The sequence below is a fragment of the Misgurnus anguillicaudatus genome, chromosome 4 (genome assembly GCF_027580225.2).
Source record: "Misgurnus anguillicaudatus chromosome 4, ASM2758022v2, whole genome shotgun sequence".
Lineage (NCBI taxonomy): Eukaryota > Metazoa > Chordata > Actinopteri > Cypriniformes > Cobitidae > Misgurnus > Misgurnus anguillicaudatus.
The window spans coordinates 34,958,946-34,986,602 of NC_073340.2; the positions used below are offsets into that span (position 1 = coordinate 34,958,946).

The window sequence follows — 27,657 nt, forward strand, 5'->3', positions numbered from 1 at the left end:
TAAATTTTCTTCAGGAAATATTACATTATGGAAAAACAGTGAAAGATTAACAATGGAATGTCAATTCTCTTTTGATATGCACAGTTAATAAAAATGATTTTTTGAGAAGGTTCGGGAAATGTCACACAGCCTCTCGTTGCATCACAGGGGGGCGTGGTGTTTAGCGGAAGTGCAGGTGGATTATCGGGTTGAGCGTCAGTTTGATACAAAACACAGAGGATATCAAATATGGCTCTCAACAAGAATCATTCGGAATCTGGGGGTGTTATTATCAACAACAGTGAGAGGTAAAGCAGCGTAATCAGATTCATACAGCAAAGCTAATTTTATTGCTGTTGTTATCATTTGATTATGTTGTTATATACGTCTGATTTTGCACTACGCGATTTCATGAATTTCTCCAAAATAGCCTATTTAAATTTATTATTGTTGCTGAAAACAGTTCAAACTGTGTTTTCTACGCAGAATTATATGAATAGGGAAGTGTGGTATCATTTTCTCCACTATGTGTCATGTGTTGTAACAGCGCACGACCCGTTAGATCACATCCACGGTGTTCGTTTACACTTTTAAAAATGCATAAAGTGTTTATTTGTGCATTTTTTCGCGACATTATCCTTACACGTTGTAAATATATTTCATGATTAAATCAGGCAGGTTTTATCTGGTTTGAAAACACATCTTGCGCATCTTTAAAAAATCCTACTATGGGTTAGTCTCAGCTCATGAATATTAATGTGTCATGATCACGTTGCTGGAAACCCTGGAGCGTCTATGGAGCGCACGTCTTTCAATATTCATGACCACGCCTTCTCTCCGGTGGACTCTGTTTAATAATAATGAATAAGTAATAAAGGATTTGTAACAGTTGTATAAACATACGTGAGGTCAGCAATAATCTTCTTAACCTTCTTTTAAATTAATGAAGTACTCTGTGTGAGTGCGACTGATAATTTAACACCCGAGAAGTGATTTATATGTTTATATTAACTTCTCATTTTCTTTATAAGTGTATAATTAATTAGTAATGACAAATCATGTGTGTTTTCCCACAGTCTTCTCATGTCATATGAGAATGTTGAGTTGATGTTTAGTGAAGCTGAAGGTTTGCCAGAACCCTTTAGAAAAAGCAAGAAGGGCAGCGTCTACCTTACACCATACAGGGTAAGAAATACAACATCATCAGATTACATATTGATTTGTCTTTTTTTACCCCTTCAAAGAAAAATACTTATTCACCTTCATGACCTTCCAGCCCAGCATTACTGTGTTTATTTTACAAATCGATGAAAGGCATATATGATGATGCTCAAGCCAAAATGTTATTTGAATATTTGACGACGACCTGTTGAATTATTCGAAAATAGTGCACACCCGAGGTGGTAAAGCACCTTGGGTGTGCATTATTTTCAAATAATTCAAAGGACCGAAGTCAATTATTCAGCGTATACCACTGTTACAACAGACATTGCTCTGGTGCCTATTTTTAAGACATTTGACAAGTTAGGTGTGCGGTTATCGAAAAATAGTGCATACCCGTGGACCATTTCTTAACCAATCAGAACAAAGCATTCAACAGGCCCATGGTATAAGTAAGGAATAATTGATGATGAGCCATTGAATTATAAGCAAATAATGCACACCCAAGGTGGTAATGGTTACACCGCGGCTGTTCATTATTTTCAAGTAATTCAAAGGACCAATTATTCAATTATTAGTCAGTTATTTCGCTTATAATACGGTTAGCACAAACATTGCTCCGATGCCTATTTTTAAGACATTTGACAGGGTAGGTGTGCGGTTATCGAAAAAAAATGCATACCCGTGGAACATTTCCCAACCAATCAGAAGGGCTGTCACGGTTATGAAATTTGACTGACTGTTATTTAAAGGACCGGAGTCAATTATTTCGCTTATAATACGGTTACCACAAACATTGCTCTGATGCCTATTTTTAAGACATTTGACAAGTTAGGTGTGCGGTTATCGAAAAAAAAAGCATACCCGTGGAACATTTCTCAACCAATCAGAAGGGCTGCCACGGTTATGAAATTTTACTGACTGTTAATTGGCTAAAAATTTGTGGCGATTATAACGATTAATTGTCAGTTTTATTACTTTGACATTAAATTCTCATACATTTTTTGTTTATTCATGAAATCATTTTTACACATTGTTGTGATTATGTAAATGAAATCTTTTGCAAAGGTTTAAATAGTAGCCAATCCTACTAAGGTCATTTTAGTACTGGACAAAAAATGATGAAAAAATCAATTCCTGCAGCTCCCCTTGTGTTTTTTAGAGAGATGTGCAATCATTGCGGTGATCTGAAATCATCGCGGTGAGGTCAAACAATCGCAATGAGACGATTATTTAATCATTGTGACAGCCCTACCAATCAGAATAAAGCATTCAACAGACCCGTGGAATAACGTGTGATATCTCACAGCTGAAGGGCGTTAGGCACGACGTGAAGCAGAATCGATGCAACCCCTTGAGCAGTGACATATTCGCGATACCAATACAAATATCAAAGCAAAAAATATGCATCAACCCACCTTTCATGAAGTAAAATGACTAAAAGTCTTCCTTTTGCTGAAAAAAATAGTCCCTAAATCAATGACAGCTAACAGTAACATGATGTTTCCATTGCTAAGATTGCTGCGCAGTGATACACATAATGGTTGAGTGCAACATGTGTTTTATCATAAATAACACACAGCTATTAACCAATCAGAATCAAATTAAAGCTAATATTAAGATATAAACTAAAATGCCCCCCCCCCCACAGCAATCCAAAATAAGAACTTGCAGTAAAACTGTGCATGTTTGTCTGATCTTGATAACTAAAGGCCCAGTGACATAACATGCTGGAATATATATCCTGTTGGATCAACAGAAGACCCACATCATTCAAACCAAATAGCAGAGATGTTTGTGGCTTAACACAATCACTTAGATTTACTGGAGTCAGCAAAGGATCCCGAATATAATAATAGTTTTGCTGATGTAGTGCTGCTATCTCTGCATTTGATCAGCATGTCTACTGTTCGATCTTCAAATGTATTTTATGGTGAAACTCATTTGTTGAAAATAAAGGAAAATAGTTATTAGTCAGCTGTCATTAGCTGCTACAATGGTTTGTAAAAAAATTTTTATTAGTATAGCAGTCATTTGGTTAGTATATATTTGTGGTTTGTCAACTCTTAGGTGATTTTCTTGGCTAAAGGAAAAGAGCCTCTCCAGTCCTTCATGATGCCGTTTTACCTCATAAAGGGTTGTGAGGTTAAACAGCCGGTACTTGGAGCGAATTACATCAAAGGGTCAGTCAGCGCTGAGACTGGAGGTAAAAACACACAAAAACACTTTTCCTTGCAGATTTTTTTTCTCTTCCCAACGCATCAACATGGTAAAGTCCTGCCTCTCTTTTTAATGTAATGAAAGTGCATGAGAAAAACTACAAAAACACTATAAAATTATTATAATTAGGGCTGTTAATCAAAGATTAATCGCGGTTAGTCGCATACAAAATAAAAGTGTTTTGCATATTATATTTGTATGTGTATTCTGTGTAATTTTTATGTATATATATAAATACACACATACAAAAGAAAAATGTAATTTATGTTTTTTTTTTTTATATTAAACACATCAAAATCGAAATAAATAAATATATGTACACATATGTAAATGTTTTTTAAAATAAATACATACATGCGTGTGTGTGTGTGTGTGTGTGTGTGTGTGTGTGTGTGTGTGTGTGTGTGTGTGTGTGTGTGTGTGTATTTATATATAGACGGTTTCATGGGACGCATGTGATACACGTCTGGATCTGAACTTTCCTTCCGGTTTTGTTTTTTTAATGGTCTGACTAGTTGCTAAACTGATCTCTTGAACAAATGCCTCGTCGAAAATAACAAATGTTTTGGTTTCCTAGGTAGTCTTTGTGTTGTTGTTTTTTTGCTTGTTATATATAAACTACGTTTAAAGTACTTTGTTGTTATTTATTATTAGCGGCGTTTACCGAAAGTTACGTACGGACTGTGACAGCCGCTTGTTTATGTTGTTACTGCTGAAACCGTCTATACAAAATAATTACACACAGTGCATATAGATATATTATGCAAAAGAAAACTTTTATTTTGTATGCGATTAATCATGATTAATCTTTTGACAGCCCTATAAAAAATGTAAATGATTTGTTTACAGATCAAACGGTTATCCACTTTTAATGAGCTTCCTCATTCACTTTCATTACATTGAAATGAATGGCATTACATTTTTCATGTAACGAGATTTGAAACAGCACAAAGATAAATACAGAAAAGGTAAAGGTATTGCGGAGGATTTTCTTTTTCCGGGTGGATCATCAAGACTATTGGTCCTCCTCGTTGTCAATCAGGAGTGTTGCGCAATTGCATTTTTTTAAAAATAGGAGAAGGCGGTTCTTTTCTAAAATTCGAGAAAATCCTCTGCTACATCTTTAATTAATCTCTAAATATTCACTTTGCTTCTTTAAGCATGAATTGACCAATAAATAAAACAGAATCAATGCCTGATTACAGGAAAGCTCTAGTAAGAAGAGTGGCTGGCACAACATTTGAAATGCTTGTAGCTGCTTATCGTTATTGATTTATGCCTTTAGGATTTGTAATGCCCCGGTCAACAACAATTTATTACTAATACCATTAAGAAAGACTCGAGAGCTGACCTATGGGCAAAATCTGACCCATCAGTTATTTAATAATACTGATTAAATGACTCATGCGTTCTCTGCACAATACACGGTGATGAGTTTAAAAGCATGCAGCAGGTTAGTGTTAGCATTTCTGTGAACATAGTTTAGCTACTAACTTTCTTGTACCAGCACAAATATTTCATAACATCATGTCTGATTAGTAAGTGCAGTCTTCTGGTAAAGCAGATTTTGTTATAGAAGTCTAGTGTATTGACTAGTATGTTTTGATGAATGCTTTAGGTGGCTGGGAAGGTTCTGCAAGCTTTAAGTTGATCTTCATAGCCGGAGGAGCGATTGAGTTTGGACAGTACATGCTACAGGTGGCAGCGCAGGGTACGTCTGCAGCCATTCGATTGTTTTGACCTTTTCGAATATAATTGCCTACACAAGCAATTATATGGGTTGAATCTGTCACATGTTCTGTAATGGCATTGGGTTTATAAAAGACTTGCTCGGTTTCTCACTACAGCATCCAGAGGTCAGCCGGTGACCGGTCACTTTGGTTGTCCTTACATGGCAAACGGAGCGTATGCGTACCCTCCTCCTCCTCCTGCAAATGGCATGTATTCTGCTGGAGCTCCGCCTCCTGGATACGCCTACCCTGGACCTCCACCACCAGGTTGGGTGATTATGTTCTGGCGTTCCTCAACCGAAATTGTAATTGTAATCAAAGACCAATAAGAAACGATGCATGCGGACTAAATCAAAATGTCAGTAATACGCACACAGAGTGCCGTTCAAACTGAATCGATGTGTGGATGTGCTCATTACATTTTCATTTAGCAGACACTTTAATATAAAGCAACATAAACTTACTACTTTAATTTCGATTCTATAGGTGGATTTTACCCTCCTGGGTTTGATGGACCAGCAGCCTATATGCCACCCCCACCATATTCAGGTCCAATGGACCCGTCTCTTTTCGACCCAGACCTGCCCAGAACCCCTGCAGGTACAAATCAGAACTGTTTTACTGGTTAATACAGCTTTTGCTGTTATCTCCTGTTGATTGAAGAATAAATAATAAATTCTCATAAAATTCTTGTTCTTTGTAGCGGAGGCAAAAGCTGCTGAAGCTGCAGCGAGTTCAAGTGCCACTTTTGCTCCAGCGCGGGTTTACCTGCCGGAGGTGAGTTTGCCAACCTGTTTATCAAATCTAGTATAACTAAATTCAAACTGTTAACCAAGTACAATATATCCAAGTTCTACCTGTTAACCAAATGTAATATTGCCATGTTTAGCTTGGTAACCAAGTCCAATATAACCAAGTTCAACTTGTTAACCAAGTCCAAATTATTCAAGTTTAGCCTAGTTTAGCCTGTTACCAAAGTCCAATATAACCAACTTCAGCTTCTTAACCAAGTCTAGCATAATCAAGTTCAGCCTGTTAACCAAGTCCACTATTAACCATGTCCAATATAGCTAATTTCAACCTGTTAATCAAGTCCAATATAACCAAGTTCAACCTGTTAACAAAATGTAATATTGCCATGTTTAGCTTGTTAACCAAGTCCAATATAACCAAGTTCAACTTGTTAACCAATTCCAAATTAACCAGGTTTAGCAAAGTCCATTATAACCAACTACAACCTCATAACCAAGTCTAGCATAACCAAGTTCAGCCTCTTAACCATGTCCAATATAGCTAATTTCAACCTGTTAATCAAGTCCAATATTACCAAGTTTAGCAGGTTAACCAAATTCAATATAACCTTGTTGAACCTGTTAACCAAACCTAATTGTACCATATTTAGCTTGGTAATGAAGTCTAATTGAGTCAGGTTTAGCCTGTTAAACATGTCCAGTTTAGTCAAGTTCAAACTGTTAACCAAGTTCAATATAACCAAGATCAACCTATTAGCAATGTCAAATTTAACCAAGTTCAGTCTGTTAACTAAGCCCAATCTAGCCAAGTTCAACCTATTAATCAAGTCCAGTATAACCAAATTTAATGTAACTTGGTGTAACTTGTTATAACATGTTTAGTTAGAAAACAAAGTCTAATTTAATCCAGTTTACTCAAGTTCAACCTGTTAACCAAATCCAATATAACCGTCCAGTCCAACCTGTCAATATATTTTATATTATGAAACCATGTGAACCTCATTAACCAAGTCCAATATAACCAAGTTCAGCCTCTTAACCAAGTCTCGTATAACCAAGTTCAACCACTATTAACCATGTCCAATATAGCCAAATTTAACCTGTTAATCAAGTCCAGTATAACCAACTTCAGCCTCTTAACCAAGTCTAATATAAACAAGTTCAGCCAAGCCCAATATCACCATGTTTAGCCTGTTAACCAAATTCAATATAACCTAGTTGAACCTGTTAACCAAATCTAATAGTACCATGTTTAGCTTGGTAACGAAGTCTAATTAAGTCAAGTTTAGCCTGTTAAACATGTCTAGTTTAGTCAAGTTTAAACTGTTAACCAAATCCAATATAACCAGTCCAATCTGTCAATGAATTTTATATTATGAAACCATGTGAACCTTGTTAACCAAGTCCATATAACCAAGTATAACATGTTATCCATGTCCAGAATGTAGAAACTGCATCAACCTCCTAAGACCCGGGTTTTGTCGTCTTTTTTCAGATTTCTTCCAGCTATTTTGGGGTTAGGGGTTACTAATATATTTATAACCAAAACATTTTTTTTGAACGTGAATCAGTGTAATTGACCACGTTTGTGTGCTACAGGTTCCAGTTATTAAGTATTATGGTGCAAACAACACAAACATGTTGACATCCAGGTCTTAGGAGGTTAAAGTAACAGATTTATTGCTTTTTTGTGTTTTAAAGGACAAACCTCCACCATATTCCCCACCTGAAGACAAAAAGAACCAGTAACCATCTCTACAGACATCATGTCCTCTCGTCTCTCTCTTCATGTCATCCTCTCGTTCTCTAATCATCTTCAGCCTCAGTTAACACTTCTCTGGTACAAACACCCCATGTGTCTGAATGCATTGACCGGGGTCTCCAGTGAGGCTCTGCATTAATATCACCTGTCGAATGAAGAGAGATACAAGAATGAAACACCTTTAGTGAATTAACAGCTTGTGAATGAGAGGGATTTGGACTTTACAACTGTTAGCTTTCTAGCTGTGAGGAACAAACCGACAGTAAATGACTGAGCTTTTTAATTCAGCTTTTCTGAATTTGGACAACATAGTTTAACATAGTACTTTATGACCTGACAGATTTTGTATAGATTGAAGCAATGAATACAGTATAAGTGTTTTGCCAATTGCACAAGCGTTTAGGGCCCAAAAAACAAAGCTTTTTCCAGAAGTTTTCGCTGATACCCATTCAGAGTTGATTTGTCGTTCTTACTCGATTTCTGTATTTATTAGTATTTGCTGTTTGCTTGCATAAAGTTGCTGAACTTTTTCGCATCACCAACATCGCCTGAACTTGCACAACACGAATTGAAATGATTTCTGGATGCTGCAGATCAATCTCAATGTGAACGCCACTACACTTCACATGTATTGCTTATTAAATCTGTTTGAAACCAGCAGACACTACATCATGTTTATGTACTGTACCTATTCAGATTATATTCTCTTCAGCTTGTACTCTGTAGTCTCGCACTTTAGCCCTCCTGCACCTTCAGTCTCCTAAATACAATGAATTTATTCCTTCATTTATTTATTGAAATATGTGATTACACATGTTGTCAACTGTATTGTCTTATTTAAACGTCATTTTATTAAAGTAAACCTGTACAAGTGGAATGATCCATTGCATTTGAGTTTTCTATGGACGTCTTCAGTGTTCACGGCCTTCTTGTCCATCCAAGACTAAAAAACAAACTGGACAAAAGTCGAAAAGGAAATCAGGGATCAAATCCTACAGGAGGAAAATCTATGAACAGCAAGATTTAGGTCTCGTTTCAGAATAACTATTAGATTTGCTTTTATAATTCTTATTACGGTTCCCATTCAGCAAAAATATATTTTTAAATATATTTCAAAAAATGGCCAAAAATATATTTGCTTAAATACATTTTGGAGTACGTTTACAAAAATGTATTTTTCACAAATATATTTTTTGGCCATTTTTTGTATATTTTGAAAATAAATACATTCTAAAGCATTAAAAAGTATATTTAGCCCTTCATATATTTCAATTCAAGGAAATATATTCACATTGCATTTAAAAAAAAAACGTTTTTGCTACGAACCAATAAACGTAACAGTTTTAAAAATGTTAAAATTCAATAGTTTTAACTTCAAAAATGTATTTTATAAAATTAACTTGTATTTAGCATATATTTAAAATATTTTTGTAAATAATACATGATTGCCATATGAGATGTAAAATTAGAAATGTATTTGCTTGCACTTAAAATACATTATGAAGGTTAAAACTAAATATATTTCCAAAAAAATATATTTAATCGAGCATTATCCTACTTTCTACAAAATTTATTTAGCATATTTTTTAAAAATATTTTTGGCCAGAAAAATTTCTTTTTTCTGTATGGTGTATGTATCAAGCCCAGATGGCTTGTGCAAATTCAATTCAGAAATCAGAAATCTGTTCTCAAACCTACAATGTCTCATAGAATAGCTGTTTTGGAATAACATACAACAAATCAAAAACTTTTTAAGAATACATCTACATTTTATTTCCTAATTGTGTAGTCGATGTAGTATGAAATGTTTATTGTTTTACCTTAAGAAAAAAGTATTTTATTTGTAATATAATCCATGTCTATAAAATTAAAGTTTATGGATAAACATGAGTTGAATTTTTAACCCAGATGTTAATATTTGGAAAATATAAGAAATCTTATATCACGGTGCAGTTGAAAGCTTTATTCTGATTGGTTGATAAATGTTATTTGTGTGTGCAGCATTATTTTTTAGTAAATACACACCTATGAAGTAGTTCCAGGTCTGTCGACCGACTGATTTATTTAATTTCAACAAATAAAGCATAAATATATGTTTGGTAGTGAAAAATAAACTGAAAAGAAAATAATTCAAAAAGACTAAAATGAATACAGTAACACTGACTGCCGTGTTAGGGCCCAAGCACCCTATTGTTCTTCAAAAAGTTATTATTATTCAGTTTTGTTTTTACTTCATTCCTGATGAAATTAAACCAGAACAAATGATACATAAATCCTGAAGATTTTTTTTAATATAAATATTAATAGACCAACTTGTTCACAAGAGATGTACCGATCTATCATTTATCTGTTGATAAATGCAATTTTTCACACTAACGGCTGATAGTCATGGCCGATATCAAAAGAGAACAGAAAATGTAATGAATTTGAGCTCTGTGTATAGAAAATGTAAAGAAACATCACTATTTTAATGTTCACTATTAATGGTTATTATATGAATAAATAACATTCAGAAATGTAATCTTTACAATTTAGTTAAAGGTGCAGTGTGTAATTTTTAGAAGGATCTCTTGACAGAAATGCAAAGTAGCACACAAAACTATATGATCAGTGGTGTATAAAGACCTTTCATAATGAACAGCTATGTTTTAGGCTTGCCGCGATGGTCGGTGAAACGGTGATAACCGGTGCTTCAGCCTCTCACCGGTTAGATCACTTGCCCACCGCGACACCGTCTTTCACGGTCGTTTTGATATTTTTGTGTAATTAAATCATTTAGTTTCGTTAGAGAGAGCAAACGCTTACAACTGAGTGTGTATGCTGACAGCGGAGCTGAACGCGCGTCACGTCACAGAGCAGCAGGTGTCAGATTTCATTTATTCCTGTCAGAGTGCGCGAGGCAAGCTGACTGACTAGATGATGACAGAAGCCGCGTGCTTACTCGTTGTTGTTATAATATACATATATGATGTTTAATATAACCGAGATCGTTTTGTTCTTGTGTTTTTCATCAAGAAAAATAATAAACCCATCATTCAAGCAGCGCTATATGGCGAAGTAGCCGGTTGCTCTGCTTGGGACTGGCGTGTTCTGTGACAATTACCTGCACACATTGACTCAAGCACTTAATTAAACCAGCTGTTGCGCTCGCATTGCACGCAAATTCATACGCGATTTAACGCAGCGTACGCAAGCACTGCATTTAAACAGTTGCGTAATTCAAAAGTGAAAGTAAAATGTGCACGTCTGCATGCGCATTTATAAGCCCCTCCCACACGGTGAAACCGGGATTACCGGGTTTGTGACGCGCCGATTAACCGGTGGGAAAATTCTGTCACCGCGGCAACCCTACTATGTTTTTATTACCTTAGAATGAGATGTTTTTATCTACATACACAGAGGGTCCCCTTACATGGAAGACGCCATTTTGTGCCGCCATGTTTTTACAGAAGGCCTTAACGGACTTAACTTTTTTACTAAGTTGTCTCCGACGATGACATGTTTGTCCTGTGTCGGCTACCGTAGCTTCTCTATGCGTTTCAAAAGCGAGGGGTGAGCTGTGAACTGAGCTATTGGTTGCAATTTGCAACCTCACCACTAGATGCCGCTAAAATTTACACACTGCACCTTTAATGCAAGTTTTAATATAACCACCAACTATCGGTATGGGCAGATATCAGTCTGAACATCAGTATCGGTGGAAAAATTTAATATCGGTGCATCTCTAGTACTGAAAACACATATGGATGTTCTCTCTCTTTGTTAAATGACGTTTTGGAATTAGCAATGGAGGCTTTAGATGAGCTGCGTAAGACATTAGTCCTACTCAAAATAGCATTTTAAGGGCAAAAAACCTGTCAAACATCACAAAATAAAACATCCGAACAATGTCTTATGCTGTAACCATGGTATAACCGGATGTTACTCCGGTGTTTTGAATTCTCGAAATTAACTCGCATCCGCTTTGCATCGTGGCCGCATCACCAGTGCATTATTTTCTAATAATTTAACGGCACCTCGGCAATCATTCCTTACCTTTGCACGCATCTACATTTTTAAAAATGACCAAAATGATGGTCAAACAGATACAGTGGACAATACGACTCACATTTACCAGAACCATAATCCACATGAAAATAAAACACGGCTATAAAAAAATCACCATGATCTTTAAACATGATCTACATTTACACTTACGCATTTGGCAGATACTTTCACTCAAAGTAAATTACAGTGCTTTCAGTGTACATTTCATCAGTTTAAGGATCCCTGGGAATCAAACTCCTGACCTTGGCGTTGCTAGTGCCATGTTGAACGTGTCGAGCTTGACGCTAATAAGATCTGTTAACAAATCTTTTAAAATTATAATTGTAAATCTAGATACAGCAGAAATTAATCTTGACCTCTCTTAGACACAACATACAAACAAAAACAGTCCATGGATGGTTGTAACAGTGCAACATTACGCATTTCTCTCGCAAATCCTTGCTTAAAAACACAACAGGTTCATGTACGGCGCAGATCCTAGCAAGGAGATTTTCCTTAAGGAAACAAATATGTTCAGGTTCACAGTCCACAGAGCGTAACAGTGACACCTTCCCCAATCCAGCACGCTGGAAACAGTGGTTGTGAAAAGACGCAATGGAAGGCGTGCAGTCGCACCTGTCCCTCACCGTAGTAGGTCAGCGTTCCGGCCTCGTAGTCCAGCAGCATTCCGATGCGCAGGCGCTGCGTGTTTAGCTGCAGCCGGCCTGCGACGGACTCTTTGCGGCCGGCGTGCCAAGCGCTCAGTTGCCGTTCGTCAAGCTGCAGGCTCCACGACAGCTCGTTCATTCCCACCATGCTCCGTTTACCCTTCTCTTTGCGTGGGATGTTCGGGTACGTCACCCCAACATAAGCCCACGGTTTGGACACCTCAAGCTCCCAGTAATGCTGGCCACGCGTGAAGCTCTGGAAACACAACACCTGCCAGGTGTAGTCAAAACGTAACTCGTCGTCATTGACTTGGCGGGGCCCAGAGGTGAGATGCTCCGCCCTCCTGTTGCTCTGGGAAAGAAGCAAGTGAGCGTTGGCGGTGCGAGGGTCAAAGGTCAGGCTGCAACGATCTGAAAGAAAAATAATAAATATTGCAAACATTTGATTATATATTCTGTGATAGTAGTAACCCTGTAAAGTATTTTAAAGAATTTAAAGAATAGGTTACATGTGCTAAGACCCTCCTTCTCGGCTGGATATGATGATGTTGCAGGACTGGGAACAACTGCCAGAATTGGCCTCTTATCTTGAGGAGAACCTACAGGGACATTTTTATAAGGTGTTTAAGGTTTATTTCACCAAAAACATCATTTACATGATCAATTTCCACTATCTCTTTCACACCAGCAATGAATATATTAACAACGTAGCTTAAATGACATCGAAATTGATGATGAGACTTTGATTCCGAGATCTTCTCACCCTCCTTCTCTTGTCCTTCGAACACATGCACCGCTCTCTCCAGATCTTCACAGACCAGTTTAGAGATACGAGACAGAACTTCAGTGACCGGGTTCAGCTTCTCCTGAACGCATGCGGTCACATCTGCAGGAACTTCACTGAACTGTGGGACCTCTATGAGTCTGGACTCCTGCAGAAGAATGGATGTTAGTAGGGGTAAAACAGATCCGTACCGGTCGCGACCAACGGCTCACATGGAGTTCGTGGATTAATATGCAGACTTAAAAAATGTATCATCAAAAGGCTTGCTAATGTTAACAATCAAGTGATTTTAAACAATTTAACCGCAAAAATGTGCTAAAGTGAGCAGTTTTCTCTATGCAGATGCACACGCGGATGTACCACAGTATTCTTTTTCTAATAAAAACATTTGTTTATGTCTAAAGTGTGTATGTATAGATTAGAGACAGAAACCAGGTCCATGCTTATCTTAAAGAGACAGCACCCTCAATTAACCTACCTACAGTAAGTCTGTACCATTAACCCAAGACAAAGAGAAAATCACTTGAGCTCTAAAAATAATAATTATATTTAATTTATATAATAAAGACCACGTTATTTTTCATTTGATTCGATTTATGTACCCAATGCCAGTTTTAGACCGTACTTAATGTGCAATTTTGTTCTTTTCTATAAATGTTTGTAATTTCTTTATTTGTTCTTTATTTGTAGATTTTTCCACCCCTATTTTTGCTGATCTGAAAAATTATCCGATCTGTCCATCAAAAAACGTAATGTGATGCGAATCGTGTTTTAATACATTACACCCCTTGATGTCAGCAAAGTTTCATACATGTATCGTGTAACATCATGCAATTTCTTCAATATTTTATCATTTGCTTCCTGAAGTCTAAATACAACTATATATAACTATTGAGGCGTTTTCCTGGACAGGGATTATACCAGTGGTGGCCGGTGACTTCTTTTTTTCTTTTTTAAGGCATGTTTGTTAAAACTAGTTATATTTCCTAATTAAACTAAGGCCTAGTCCTGGCTTAAGCTAATCCCTGTCCAGGGAAACCACCCCATTGAGACTACAAGCCAGATAATGTCTGCAAAATGAGCGTATTTGCATCTGAATTTCACGCGCGAATGTACTACGCCTGAATAGCACTCTCTGATGTCCACCTCTCATTTTTACACATATAATTCATTAAAAAAACAGTTCACTTAAAGTAAACAAATAAAATCGGAGCTGATGGTTTAGTGGGCAGCCCTCTGACATGTGGTGCTTTAGCACTTTCATTGACCCGAGTTCGATTCCTGGCTCGTGGTCATTTGCCGATCCATACCCCTATCTCCTCCCTGTACTTTCCTCTCCTCTATCATTGTTAAAGGCAGGATAGGCAGGAATTATCTAAAAAAACTTTTTTTACAAATTTGTTTAAACTGACTTTATATATCAATACATAAGTAAAATGTAAGTACTCTGAAAAAGAGAGTATAAAAATCCAGTGTCTGTAGACCTCTCAGCACTGTTTTAAACACAGCTAATTTTTCCATTCACTCCACCCCCTCCCTTCTGGGTTTCTTCTTAAGCCACGCCCCCAAAACACATGAACGCGCGAATTACCTCAGACAAGCGGAGAGGAAGGAGCGCGGTGCATGTAATAACATCAAGTCACAATCACATGTAATAATACACCTAACTTTAATCACTAGGAATTATAAACAGATGGCTTTTATAAACGGATGGCTGTTAGTACTCACTATTTAGCCAGTGTTTTGCATGGAAGAGTTTCCGTAAAGAAAGCATTGTTGACTCTGATGAGGACTACACTCCGCAGACAATACCGCTATCGCATCATCGACTCGAGGAAAATCCACGCGATATTTACTCTCGTTTGATTGCTTCGTTTATTCCTTTTTTGCCTTCGCTGACTGGATATGCAGGTACTGTAAGATGTGAATGCAGTTTCTGTGAGTTGTGAATGCTCTTCCTATTGCCTTGTGCACGTTCAAATCAATCGGGTGTGCGCATGTCTGGGCAGATCCCATAGCAACGGGTGGTGGCATGGTCGCGAGAGAGAGAGTGATATTTGAGCAAGCTAATCATATGTTTCGTCCCGGATGGAAATAATTAACTGTGTTTAACACAGTCGTGAGAGGTCTACAGACACTCGAGTTTTATACTCTCTTTTTCAGAGTACTTACATTTTAATTATGCATTTGTATATAAAGACAGTTTAGACAAACTTGTAAAAAAGTTTTTTAGATAATTCCTGCCTACCCTGCCTTTAAATAAAGCAAAAATGGCCAAAAAATAACTAAAAAAAAAAGTAAGCCAAAAAAGAAACTAGACAAATGTGATGTCACCTCAGTCCTTCTGGCAATCACAATATCAAAAGAGGACCCAGTTCTTTTATTGGTCAGTTCTTCAGAAATGAAGTGATCTCAGACCCTTTCTTGTTCACATCACATCTTCATAAGAACTTTCTGTGAGCAGCTGATTTTTGATACATGTTAAAATGACACGCGAAGCGGATTGGTACCTCATTGCGTTCACATGTCAAAAATAAATCAAATCACAAAAGAACCCAAAAGCGAACTGAACTCAGATCACCTCCAGACGGTTCTGATCTTAGTACGATTCGCTTTTGGGTCCTTATAGAGGGGTCTGAGATCACTTGGTTTATTCACATATACACACTGAACTGCTCGTTCTGAGCGTTTTGAGGGCTCACACTAACTAGGTGTGAAAACACCACTAATGGAACTCCTTACAGACACCAACTAGAAAGTGCAGTGGTGGTGTAGTAACCTGGATAAGCTGGCAGTGAGGGAGAGAAAGCAGGCTGCTGATCTCCTCCTGCAGGGCCGTAAGCTGCTTGTGTCTCTCCTCCAGTACTGCCAGTCTCTCCTCAGCATGTAACACGGTCACTTCCTGCTGCTGCTCCAGAAAACGCTCCGTCACTTCCTGTTTCTCTGCCAACACCTTCATCAGCTGAGTGAACTTGGTGTTCACCCATTGAGACGTCTGCTGTAACGACACCTGGAAGAGAAACCATCCTGCTAAACAAACAAGCCACTGACAACCACAGATAATGAGATGTTTATGTGCATATCCACAAAAGACAACCCGTGATGCTTTCATTTTTACTAAATCAATACGCTTAGACTGATTATGCATGACGTTATTAATGCAACAATCAGCATTTCAATAACTAGAAATCTGTTACCATTTACTCAAACCACAAGTCTGTTTAAATCTCTGTGAGCTTTATTTTGGGCCAAATTATTCTTTAATAAAGAGGTTAATAATGGTATATGTCCTGCCTTTGATTTGGCCATGTTTTCCTTGAGCTCCAGGCAACATCTTTCAGCAACTTCCTGTTGTTTCTTGATTTCAGCACTCTTCCTCATCAATCCTTCCTGCAAAAAGAAAAAAAAATGGATAAATAGATTATTATAAAACATACAGACACTCGATATAATACATTTAAATATATTCTCTAGTACAAGATAAATAGATTTTCCAACAAACTGAAATGACACAGAGTTGGTTTTTTATGCAAAGCACCTATAAACTAAACAGCATGCACGTAATTGAGAAAATGACTAAAGGAAAAATCATGTATCAAAAAATCAGTAAAATATAATTCCCGCACCCATAATGTTATTAATCCTAAGGGTATCATTTAATTCACACAAAATATAGCTTATTCTTATTTTTGGGTGACCTGAACATGTTTTGAACAGATTTCCTTCAGTTTAGTAAATGCTGGGAATTGTTGATCGTAACATTAGTTTGAGATACCGCAGGTGTGTGTGTTGGTACCTCTCTGTGTTTTCGTTCTTCTACAACCAAAATCTGGTCGTGGCCCTTACACTCTTTCACAGAGCACTCATAGCAAACACACATACGGTCTTTCTTGCAGTAAATGACCAGAGGTTTCTGATGGCGTCCGCAAAGCTCCTCCGGCTCCGTGTGAACTGGACCTCCGGTGCTGACATCTCTCTTAACCGGACTGCCTGCAGCCACCATTTCTGTTAACTCTGCGAGAGACACGTTACGATTCAGTTGGGGTATTTTGTCGTAGACGTAGTTGCACACGGGGCACTGGATGACGGTGACTTCCTCTTTCTCCTTCCCATCCCAGAATTTAGAGATGCATTCCTTGCAGAAGGTGTGACCGCAATGGAGTGTCACAGGGAATTTAAACGGTTCAAAGCAGATTGTGCACTCCATCACAGAATCACAAACCTGAAAGTACAACATTTTTACTTAGATAAATGTTATAGAAATCACAAAAAATTAATCTATATGCTAGCTTATTCTTAAAGCTGACCAGACCACCTATTAGCAACTATTAAATATACAGCGTTACACAAAATGTGGACACACAGAATGAGAACTTATGTCTACACAACTTTCTGTTTAAATAAGAAATGCATATAGATACATATAATATACATTTATTTTATTTAAACTGTTTCAGAGAACAACAGTGGGGAAGAGAGAGCAATAAAATGAGGAAAAACCGGAAGAAGAAAAAAGATAAATATGAATGATTGATATATGGATAAACTTGGTTTAGGGCGTTGCTGTTTCTGACCCCACAGATCGATTGGTAAAGAGGAGGATGATTGGTATTTTTAATAATATTTATAAAGCTGTTTGGATTTAAGCTTGTATACCAATGATTATCTATTACAAACTTAATAAACACGCGACACCTGATCAAATACTGTCATTGTTATTTCGGCGTTCATTCAGATTCTGACTGGAAACATCGAAACAATAAATAAACCGATAAATGACACGCCTTTAAAACCCAGCAGATACATAAAGCGATCAATTATCTCCTCAGACTGTAAACTCAAAACAATATTTACCCATCAGATGTGCAGAAATTTGAGGAAGATCTCGGGCGCGTTGGATTTTCTCACGGGCGAAACTCGTCGCGACCTGCGCGTCACGTGACGCTGGAGCACAGCGACGGGGTGGCGTATGCGCATGTCGTCACGCGTTTTGCGTGCTGACGTCGGCCGGCAACATGGCGCTGCGCAGTGTTGCGTGTGTTCTGCAGCGGTCTGCAGTGGATTTGGGTTTAAGGAGTCATGTTAGAGGAGTTCGGTCTACAGGTGAGGGGGTCACGAGATTGTGTTTACAGACTTGAGATGTTTAATTGTTTAAATCATGAGGTCATGACTGTTGTACTTGTGTGTCTGTGTGGTCCAGGTGTACATGACCTCTGTCTGTCTGTCTCTTCATCCATCCCTCTCTCTCCCTCTCTGTCCTGACTATTCATCCATCTTTCTCTTTCTATCTCCATTAATCCTTTCCTTTTACTATCGATTTGTCTGTCTGTCCATCATTCATCCATCCCCATCTATCTGCCTGTCTGTCCATTAATCCATCCTTCTTTCTGTCCTTCATCCATCCCTGTCTATTTATCCATCCATTCTTGTCTGTCTGTCCATCCATCCCTCCATCCATTCTTGTCTGTCTGTCCATCTATCCCTCCATCTCTATCTATCTATATCTCCATTAATTTATTCATCTCCCTATTAATCTGTGTCTGTTCATCCATTTGCTCGCCTCTATCCATTCATTCTTATCTTTCTGTCCGTCCGTCTGTCTGTCTGTCTATCTATCTGTCCATTATCTGTCTGGCTGTCTTTCTCTCTCTGTTTGTCTGTCTGTCTGTCCATCCATCTGTATGCATCCATCCATCTCTCGATCGCTATCTAACTCCATCAATCCATCCCTCTATCCATCCCTCTGTCTGTCTGTCTGTTTGTCTGTCCATCATCTGTCTTTAGCTGTCTTTCTCTCTCTGTTTGTCTGTCTGTCCATCCATCTGTATGCCTCTATCCATCCATCTCTCCATCACTATCTAACTTCATTAATTCATCCCTCTATCCATTGATCTGTCTGTCTGTCCATCCATCTGTACGGCTCCATCCATCCATCTATTCTCATCTGTCTGTCTGTCTGTCCATCATCCATCCATCCTTCCTTCGCTATCTACCTCCATTAATCCATCATTCTCTCTATTTTTCTGTTTGTCCATCATTCATCCCTGTGTCTGTCCATCCATCTGTTCATCTTTATCCATCCATTCTTATCTTTCTGTCTCTGTTTGTCTGTCTGTCTGTCTGTCCGTCCATCCATCTGTACGCATCCATCCATCCTTATCTGTCTGGCTGTCTGTCCCTCTCTGTTTGTTTGTTTGTCTGTTCATCCATCTGTACGCCTCTATCTATTCATCTATCCCTCCATCACTATCTATCTCCATTAATCCATCCCTCTCTCCATCGATTTGTCAGTCTGTCCATCATCCATAGCTGTTTGTCTGTCCATCCATCTGTACACCTTTATCTATCCATCTATTCTCTGACCGTCCATCATCCATCCATCCCTGTCTGTCTGTCATCCATCCATCTGTACGCCTCTATCCAATTATCCATCCATCTGTCTGCCTGTCTGTCTCTACATCATTCATCCCTGTGCCGTTCATCCATCTGTTCGCCTTTATACATCCACTCTTATCTTTCTGTCTGTCTGTCTGTCTATCTATCTATTTCCTGTCTGTCCATCATCTATCCATCCTTATCTGTCTGGCTGTCTGTTCCTCTCTGTTTGTTTGTTTGTCTGTCCATCCACCTGTGCGCCTCTATCTATCCATCCTTCCATCACTATCTATCTCCATTAATCCATCCCTCTCTCCATCGAACTGTCTGTCTGTCCATCATCTATCCATCCTTATCTGTCTGTCTGGCTGTCTGTCCCTCTCTGTTTGTTTGTTTGTTTGTTTGTTTGTTTGTTTGTTTGTCTTTCCATCTATCTGTGTGCCTCTATCTATCCATCCTTCCATCACTATCTATCTCCATTAATCCATCCCTCTCTCCATCGATCTGTCTGTCTGTCCATCATCCATCGCTATTTGTTTGTCCATTCATCTGTACTCCTTTATCTATCCATCCATTCTCATCTGTCTGTCTGTCCCTCTCTGTCTGTCTGTATGTCCATCCATCTGTATGCCTCCATCCATCCCTCCAACGCTATATATCTATCTCCATTAATCCATCCCTCTCTCCATCAAACTGTCTGTCTGTCCATCATCTATCCATCCTTATATGTCTGTCTGGCTGTCTGTCCCTCTCTGTTTGTTTGTCTGTCCATCCATCTGTGCGCCTCTATCTATCCATCCTTCCATCACTATCTATCTCCATTAATCCATCCCTCTCTCCATCAAACTGTCTGTCTGTCCATCATCTATCCATCCATTCTAATCTGTCTGTCTGTCCCTCTCTGTCTGTCTGTATGTCCATCCATCTGTATGCCTCCATCCATCCCTCCAACGCTATATATCTATCTCCATTAATCCATCCCTCTCTCTATCGATCTGTCTGTCTGTCTGTCCATCACCCGTCCTATATGTATATGTTTACTAAATACAGAAATATTAATGTCTGTGAATTATCTACAGCCGTTCTGGGTCACAGGTCCCCTCCTCAGGGTCTGATGCCTAATGAAGAGATTGACAGTAGCCAGCTTGACTCCCTGGAGAAATATCGCAGTTACACTCGATACGTGAGAGCAGCGGAGGAGGCCGACCGGAGAGATGTGTGGTGGAAGACCTACAGGAAATACAGAGATGAAGAGAAGAAGGAAGGTAAACTAAGAGCAAAGAGGAATGAAGTTCAGGTGGAAAACAGCCAAAACATAAGATGTGTACAGTATACAAACTTTAGATCTTGTCTTTATTGTGTCTGTGAGCAGCCGTCGAGCCGGTCAACATCGGTCTCCCGTACCAGCGTCCCTCCAGGACGACAGAGGTGAGGGAGAGGAGGAAGGTGATGATGGAGAACAAGAAGAACCCTGAGCTAGAAAGAGCCGATCGACTGCGCAACTGTGAGGGACTCCACATTCACGATTATAATCTTCATATACTGAAATTATTATTTTATATGAAGCTGATTTTTGCACCTTTTTATAAAACAACAGATCATGATTACTCTGTTTTTCTTTTTCATGGCTTCCAGTTCGCATTCCCCTGGACCGAGTAAAAGCAGAATGGGAGAAGTCAAACGGGCCGTACCACATCCAGAGACTCGCTGAACACTATGGAATCTATAAGGACTTGTTTCCCATGGCATATTTTGTACCTCGGGTGATGCTGCGTGTGGCTTATGGAGACGACAGCAACACGGTGGTGCATTATGGGAATTGCTTAACACCAAATCAGGTGAGCCAACTTGAATGTGTGTGATTATGGTCATCTCAGCTTGAAGTGATGTAACCAGACTTTGATTTGTGGTCTAATTTGGGGTCTCCTCAGGCGACACAGGCACCTCAGATCAGTTTTGAAGCGGAGAAGGATTCTCTCTGGACGCTGTTACTAACCAGCCCAGGTACAAAATAACTCAGAACTGTACGTGTTGGTCATTTTGTCTTCGAATACGTTGCTGCACCTTAAGCCGGGCTCACACTACAGGGTTTTTGGCTGAAACCCTTACCGTGGGTTCACACCAGCTGCATTTGAAGCGTCTAGTTTGCCGCTTGAACATTTTGAGTTTACTCGCTTCTTTCGCCCGTGAAATTCTAGTCATCGAGACATTAGTGCGGAAATTCGCGTTTTGGGAGGAGCTTCTGCGACTCCGCTCGCTTCATGTAATCACGTCACTACTAGAGCAAGCTCCTGATTGCTTAACGTGGCGCGTTTTCCAGCCAAAGTTCAAAATTTTCAACTCGCGCATTTGCCGCGGCAATGCTCAATTCATGCAAACTAGATGCGCAAATGTGGCGTAATCGCGTCTGGTGTGGCTGATGTGAACGCAGCATTAGATCGCAACCAAATCGTTCTAATTCAAGCAATGTGAGTGTAAGCAATGTAAGAAATGTGATCCGAACCTGTCGTTTCCATCACCCCGATTTTATTCGCATTTTAAAGTATCGCATAAGAAACGAGTCATGAAAGTGCCAATTTCAATTAAAAATCCCTTACTTTGCAAAAAAGTTTTAAGTGGTTTTTGACTTGTGCGAATAATGGGAGATGGGAACGCATTTTGCGGAATAAATTCTGATGTAGCGAACTTTAAACCCACGTGACCGATCGTCTAGCTGTATCAGCTGACGTTATCTTTACCATATGGAGCTTTACGTCATCGTAATGCCCTTGCTGCTAGTGCCTGCATCAAAAAGTCTCCATTCCTTCTTCTGTGCACATCATTCAGTTTGACAATTACAAGCTGCACTTCACAAACAACCACGATCTAATTTGCTTTTGTTTTTCTTTTTTTGCAATTTTTTTTTAAGATTCACTTGGAATGGAAACACCACGTTATAATATTTTCAAATCTATTTGATATTATTCCCACATGATCTCGTAATGCGAGCGACACAATAGCTGCGTTTCCATTATCTATCAAATTGACATTGCAAATTGAAAATGGAAACTTTTGCAAAAACTACCATATCCCAAAAATGCTTTTACGCTCGCATGAGGTGGTTTTTCAAGCAATTCGGAAGGGGTGTATTTCACAAAACTGCAATGGAAACATAGTTAATATTGGAAGATGATGTGGTATGTAAGAAACACCTCGATACGTGTCTGCTCCCAACTTTAAGAGGCTTTCCTTACCAGTAATGTTTGGATAACACTTCTACATCTCTTTACAGTAATGTACTGTACTATTACATCCCAGAAAGACCTACTCATAGCCAGACTTGCTTGTTTTTAATATGACACTTGACAGACAAAAATGAGTGTGCTTGTGTGCTTAATAACGAATATGTTGTTAGTGTTTGCTCACTTCAGTTAGGTAGGCATTGTGTGGGAGACAGAAACCAAGAATCTGTCCTAGTTTCATCCTACACTTCCTATGGCAGGATTGGAAAACTACCTGAATCACTGTGTTGCTTACATTACGTTACAAGGTGTCATTGTCTCTACATTGCCGCTCCTAAGTATTAAGGGCTTTCCTTGGCATTAATGTTCGAATAATACTCCTACGTCTCCTTCGGCAAAAATAATGCCTAGTATGATTGATGTGATATTACCAACATAAGCAGATGTAATGTTTGGACTGACTTATCATGAAAGGAAAACTAAGTTTCAGTTGGATACCATTGGTAAAGGTCACGTTCTTTCTGATCCCATTTTTGAAACTCTAGTTAGTGTGTAATGTTTCTATAATAGCATAAATAATACCTGTAAAATGATAAAGGTCAAAGTTCAATGCCAGGCGATATATTTTCTTTAACAGAATTCGCCTTTCAAAGCCTACAGCGAATGACCGGTTTGGACTACAGCCCTTTACTTCCTGCTTGAATGACATCAGTAGAACAGTTTTTAACTAAACTCTGCCCACAGGAATATGTCAGTCGCCAGCTAAGCTAACTGCAAGCTAAGCTGCTATCGAATCACAACACACTAAACAAACTACACAATCATAACTCGTTACGTATTTCTGAATGAGGGACTTCATAGAACAAGGAAGACATCAGCGTGTTTTGAGAACAGTGAAAACAGCGATACACACATAAGTACATTTTGTGAAAAATACCGCATTTTTTACACGTGAAACATGAACATATGTTATATCGCGCACTGTAAACACAATAAAAACTTCAAAAACACAGAAAGAACGGGACCTTCAATGGAAACGCCGTCTTCTCGCAATAATCTTTTGTCGTCATTTAGAAAATAATGCTTAAGTTTTGCGCAAATCTGTAATAAAAACGCACCTAGTGACAAGTTGTAACTAATCCAGCCAATCACAGTGCAGATGGTGTAAACGGACAAACGTCCACCAAATGAAGTGCGAGTTGATCGTTCATGAATGGCCTGGGGTCTCATTTATAAAACTGTGCGTAGGATCCTTACTAAAAGTCTACGTACACACAAAAGCCAAAAATGGAATAAGCAAAAAAATATGAAGACTTATAAAACAAAGCAATGTTCTCTTTATAAATCACAGATCACATGCAAGTGTGCGTACATGAAGCATCCTCAGATACCACCATCAAGCCCATTCTCCCATCAAGTTTGTTTTTTATAGATCACACAATGTAACTTACTGTTCTTACTTACTGTTTTTGTCTTGTGTTCAGTAGAATTATCTAAAAATTCTTAAATCAAGATGTATTGTCTTGATGAGCAAAATGACCTAAGTCTAGTTTTTAGACAAAAACTATACAATTTAAGTGAATTTGTGCCTAAAACAAGCTAAATTATCTGCCAATGGGGTGAGAAAATTTTGCTTAAATTAAGTGTTAGAAAAAAGAAATCTTATTTTTAGATTTTTTTTTCACCCCATTGGCAGATATTTTTGCTTGTTTTAAGCACAAAATCACTTAAATTGTATATTTTTGGTCTATAAACTAGACTTATTTTCTTAGGTCATCTTGCTCATCAAGAAAAAAGCATCTTAATTTAAGAATTGTTTGATATTTCTACTGAAAACAAGACAAAAATACTAAGTAAGAAAGTCAGTTTTGCAGTGCAACCTTTGCGTGGGAACTGGTACACTGCAAAAAACGATTTTCAAGAAAAAAAAATCTTAGTATTTTTGTCTTGTTCTCAGTACAAATATCTATAAATACTTAAATTAAGATGCTTTTACTTGATGAGCAAAATGACCAAAGAAAATAAAAATATCAAATTTAAGTGATTTTGTGCATAAAACAAGCAAAAAATTCTGCCAATGGGGTAAGCAATTTTTTCTTGAATTTAGAGTTTAAGAAAAATTTTCAAGATTTTTTTGCTTGTTTTATGCACGAAACACTTAAATTTGATATTTTTGGTCTAAAAACTAGACTTATTTTCTTGGGTCGTTTTGCTCATCAAGAAAAAGCATCTTAATTTAAGAATTCTTTGATATTTGTACTGAAAACAAGATAAAAATACCAAGTAAGAAAGTCATTTGTTGCAGTGTACGCTTTATAAATGAGGCCCCAGGTGTCTCAAGCGTGCGTACGCACAAAAAAGGGCTGGAAACGTGCCAGTTCCCACGCAAAGGTTGTGATTTATAAAAAACAACTTGACGGGAAAGTGGGCTTGCAGGTGGGGTCTGGGGAGGATTCATGTGCGCACACTTGCGGGTGATCTGTGATTCACAAAGGGAACATTGCTTTGTTTTATAAGTCTACATTTTTTTGTCATATGACATTTAGTAAAGATCCTATGCACAGTTTTATAAATCAGACCCCTGATCATTGTAATTTCTTGTGAGAATTTAAGTATTTTCGCTGATGGTCGGGAACCAAGTTTTGTAGTATGTGTGCACAGCTTGTCAGCGTTGTGTTGTGTAGTTTGTGTGCATCTATAAGAAGACAATGACAAATAAAAATAAATCTCATCACGTAGTGTAAGCATCGTCCTTTAGTGTGAGCTTGTATTACGGTAAGTGTAGGACAAAAATAGGACAGATTCTTGTTTTCTGTCTTCCACACAATGCCTCCCTAACTTTTGTAACATATTCTTTATTAAGCACACTCATTTTTGTTTGTCAGGGTATATATTAAAAACAAGCAATTCTTGTTATGAGTAAAATGCACAATTAATTCACAAGAGGGCGACAGAGTACCATAAATGAAGCTGTATTTGCTTTTTGCAGATGAACATCTCATGGACAGTGAGCAGGAGTATCTTCACTGGCTTGTGTGAGTCTCTCTTATCTTATCTGTACTATACTAAATCTATTACAACACCTGAATGTTTATCACTAATATTAACCAACCGTAAATCAATGTCGTGTCCATTAGTAATATTTGTATAAGTGTCACTACTGCTATTTTTAACTTTATGAACTCTTTATAGTGGGAATATCCCTGGAAATTCTGTGATGTCTGGAGAAGATATCTGTCATTACATCAGCCCATTTCCAGCCAAAGGAACAGGATTTCACAGATACGTCTTTATCCTGTTTAAACAAGACGTCCCGGTGAATTTCAGCAGTCACCTTCGTCCATCCCCATGGTGAGCTAAACATTTACTTTTACTATCTTATGTAAACTGTGAACGTTAGACGTTACAGTAATGATAGTGATGTTTATTTATCTGTGCTAGCATGCATGGTTTATTATTTTAACTTAACTTAAATCTTTCATTATGTTTCAGCTATTGTCTGAAGCAGCGGACTTTCCGAACATTAGATTTCTATAGGGAATACCAGGATAAAATCACTCCAGCTGGCCTGGCGTTCTTTCAGAGTCAGTGGGACGAGTCTGTCACGAACACATTTCATGAGTTACTTAGTAAGTGTTGCACACAAAGCAGTCCATACAAGAACCTCCGTTTTTGTTATCAAGAGAACCAGTTTTCTGGAATGATTTCAAGAACATGATGTTAAGAGGTCTACAATTAACTCTGAACAAAATATTAACAATGTTTTCTCTCGAGGACTGGGGAAATGTCAAGGGGGAGATCCTTTAAAACATCTTTATCTTTTTTGTTTGTTGATTTGAAGTGACTTGACATCCTGCAGAAAAACTCACTGATGAATCACCTGTTGTTGATCTATTGTGTCGTTTCCTTTACAGATATGAGAGAGCCTGTGTTTGATTATGAAAGACCTCCGGTTTATCACCCACCACAGAAGAAATATCCACACGGACAACCTCTCAGATACTTGGACCGCTACAGGAATGGAACAGAACACACCTATGGGATTTATTAAATACCCCACCTATGGGATTTATTAAAAACACCCACCTATGGGATTTATTAAATACCCCCACCTATGGGATTTATTAAATACACCCACCTATGGGATTTATTAAATACACCCGTGTAGGATATTGACTGTACTGTTGAAACAACTTTTTTCTAATAAACCACATGAACATGATGTGTCAGTGTACTACAAACAAACAAAAAAACTCACTTGAAAACTAAATCGTTAAGACATGGTTGGAACTACTTCACAGACCATTTCTTCTCAAAAGCTTAAGAACTATGGTAGAATTTCACTTGAACCAGATTAAATCACAAACAAGCAATTGACTTGATAAGCACGCAAAAAAGGCATTTATAGAAGAGTTAACTATCACTAAAAGTTAAAGTCTGCTGAACCTGAAACCTATCGGTCAAGCATCTCCAAACTGCAGCATGCAACAAAGATACTGCAGGGTCTTTGGGATTTGGCGATGTGTGTAAATACATAAGAGTTTTTAAATATGATCCCACACACAGCTGTCTGAAGATGAAGAGAGGAAATGCGTGTTTGTGTGAAATGTGTGACTCGGTGACCTCGAAACATGTATTGATCCTGAAGTAATTTATTGCAGATGAAGATAAAAGTGCTGTGGAAAAATACTTGGCAAGAAACAGCAGGATACAGTGAATGAAAATTAAGTTTATTTATTATTTATTCCCTTTATTTAACCACATAAAAAATGAGTAGTGCAGTATAAAAACAAAAAACTTCAAATACAGTATGTGACCCTGCATCACATTATTTGAAAGCTGAATAAATGTGCTTTCCATTGGTGTATGGTTGTAAGGATAGGACAATATTTGGAAAACCTGGAATCTAAGGGTGCAGAAAAAAATCTAGATATTGAGAGAATCGCTTTAAAGTGGAAGCTTTAGTCCTTACAATTGCA

General features: G+C 38.1%; 3 protein-coding genes across 5 annotated transcripts; 2 read left to right on the top strand and 1 right to left on the bottom strand.

Annotated features, from left to right (window-relative positions):
- Positions 1-147: 147 nt before the first annotated feature.
- Positions 148-8,481, top strand: wbp2 (WW domain binding protein 2). The gene is made up of 8 exons (XM_055175356.2): positions 148-287; positions 1,056-1,164; positions 3,211-3,346; positions 4,979-5,071; positions 5,208-5,357; positions 5,577-5,690; positions 5,794-5,867; positions 7,544-8,481. The coding sequence occupies exons 1-8, from the start codon at positions 229-231 to the stop codon at positions 7,589-7,591; spliced, it is 783 nt and encodes a 260-aa protein (XP_055031331.2). The 5' UTR covers positions 148-228; the 3' UTR covers positions 7,592-8,481.
- Positions 8,482-11,523: 3,042 nt separating this feature from the next.
- Positions 11,524-18,090, bottom strand: trim65 (tripartite motif containing 65). The gene is made up of 7 exons (XM_055175603.2): positions 17,937-18,090; positions 16,879-17,304; positions 16,377-16,472; positions 15,862-16,092; positions 13,062-13,230; positions 12,808-12,897; positions 11,524-12,709 (listed from the first exon to the last, which is right to left on the bottom strand). The coding sequence occupies exons 2-7, from the start codon at positions 17,287-17,289 to the stop codon at positions 12,171-12,173; spliced, it is 1,536 nt and encodes a 511-aa protein (XP_055031578.2). The 5' UTR covers positions 17,290-17,304; positions 17,937-18,090; the 3' UTR covers positions 11,524-12,170.
- On the top strand, positions 18,025-26,900 carry mrpl38 (mitochondrial ribosomal protein L38). 3 transcript variants are annotated; one of them, XM_073867190.1, is made up of 10 exons: positions 18,025-18,185; positions 20,537-20,722; positions 20,830-20,961; positions 21,093-21,295; positions 21,389-21,461; positions 25,668-25,713; positions 25,871-26,029; positions 26,171-26,307; positions 26,593-26,713; positions 26,765-26,900. In XM_073867190.1, exons 1-10 carry the CDS (start codon positions 18,098-18,100, stop codon positions 26,778-26,780), a joined length of 1,161 nt encoding a protein of 386 aa, XP_073723291.1. In that variant the 5' UTR covers positions 18,025-18,097; the 3' UTR covers positions 26,781-26,900. The 3 variants fall into 3 exon arrangements, with proteins under 3 accessions (XP_073723291.1, XP_073723292.1, XP_055031582.1); XM_073867191.1 differs by having other exon boundaries at positions 26,791-26,900; XM_055175607.2 differs by having other exon boundaries at positions 26,593-26,900.
- The last annotated feature ends 757 nt before the right edge of the window (positions 26,901-27,657 follow it).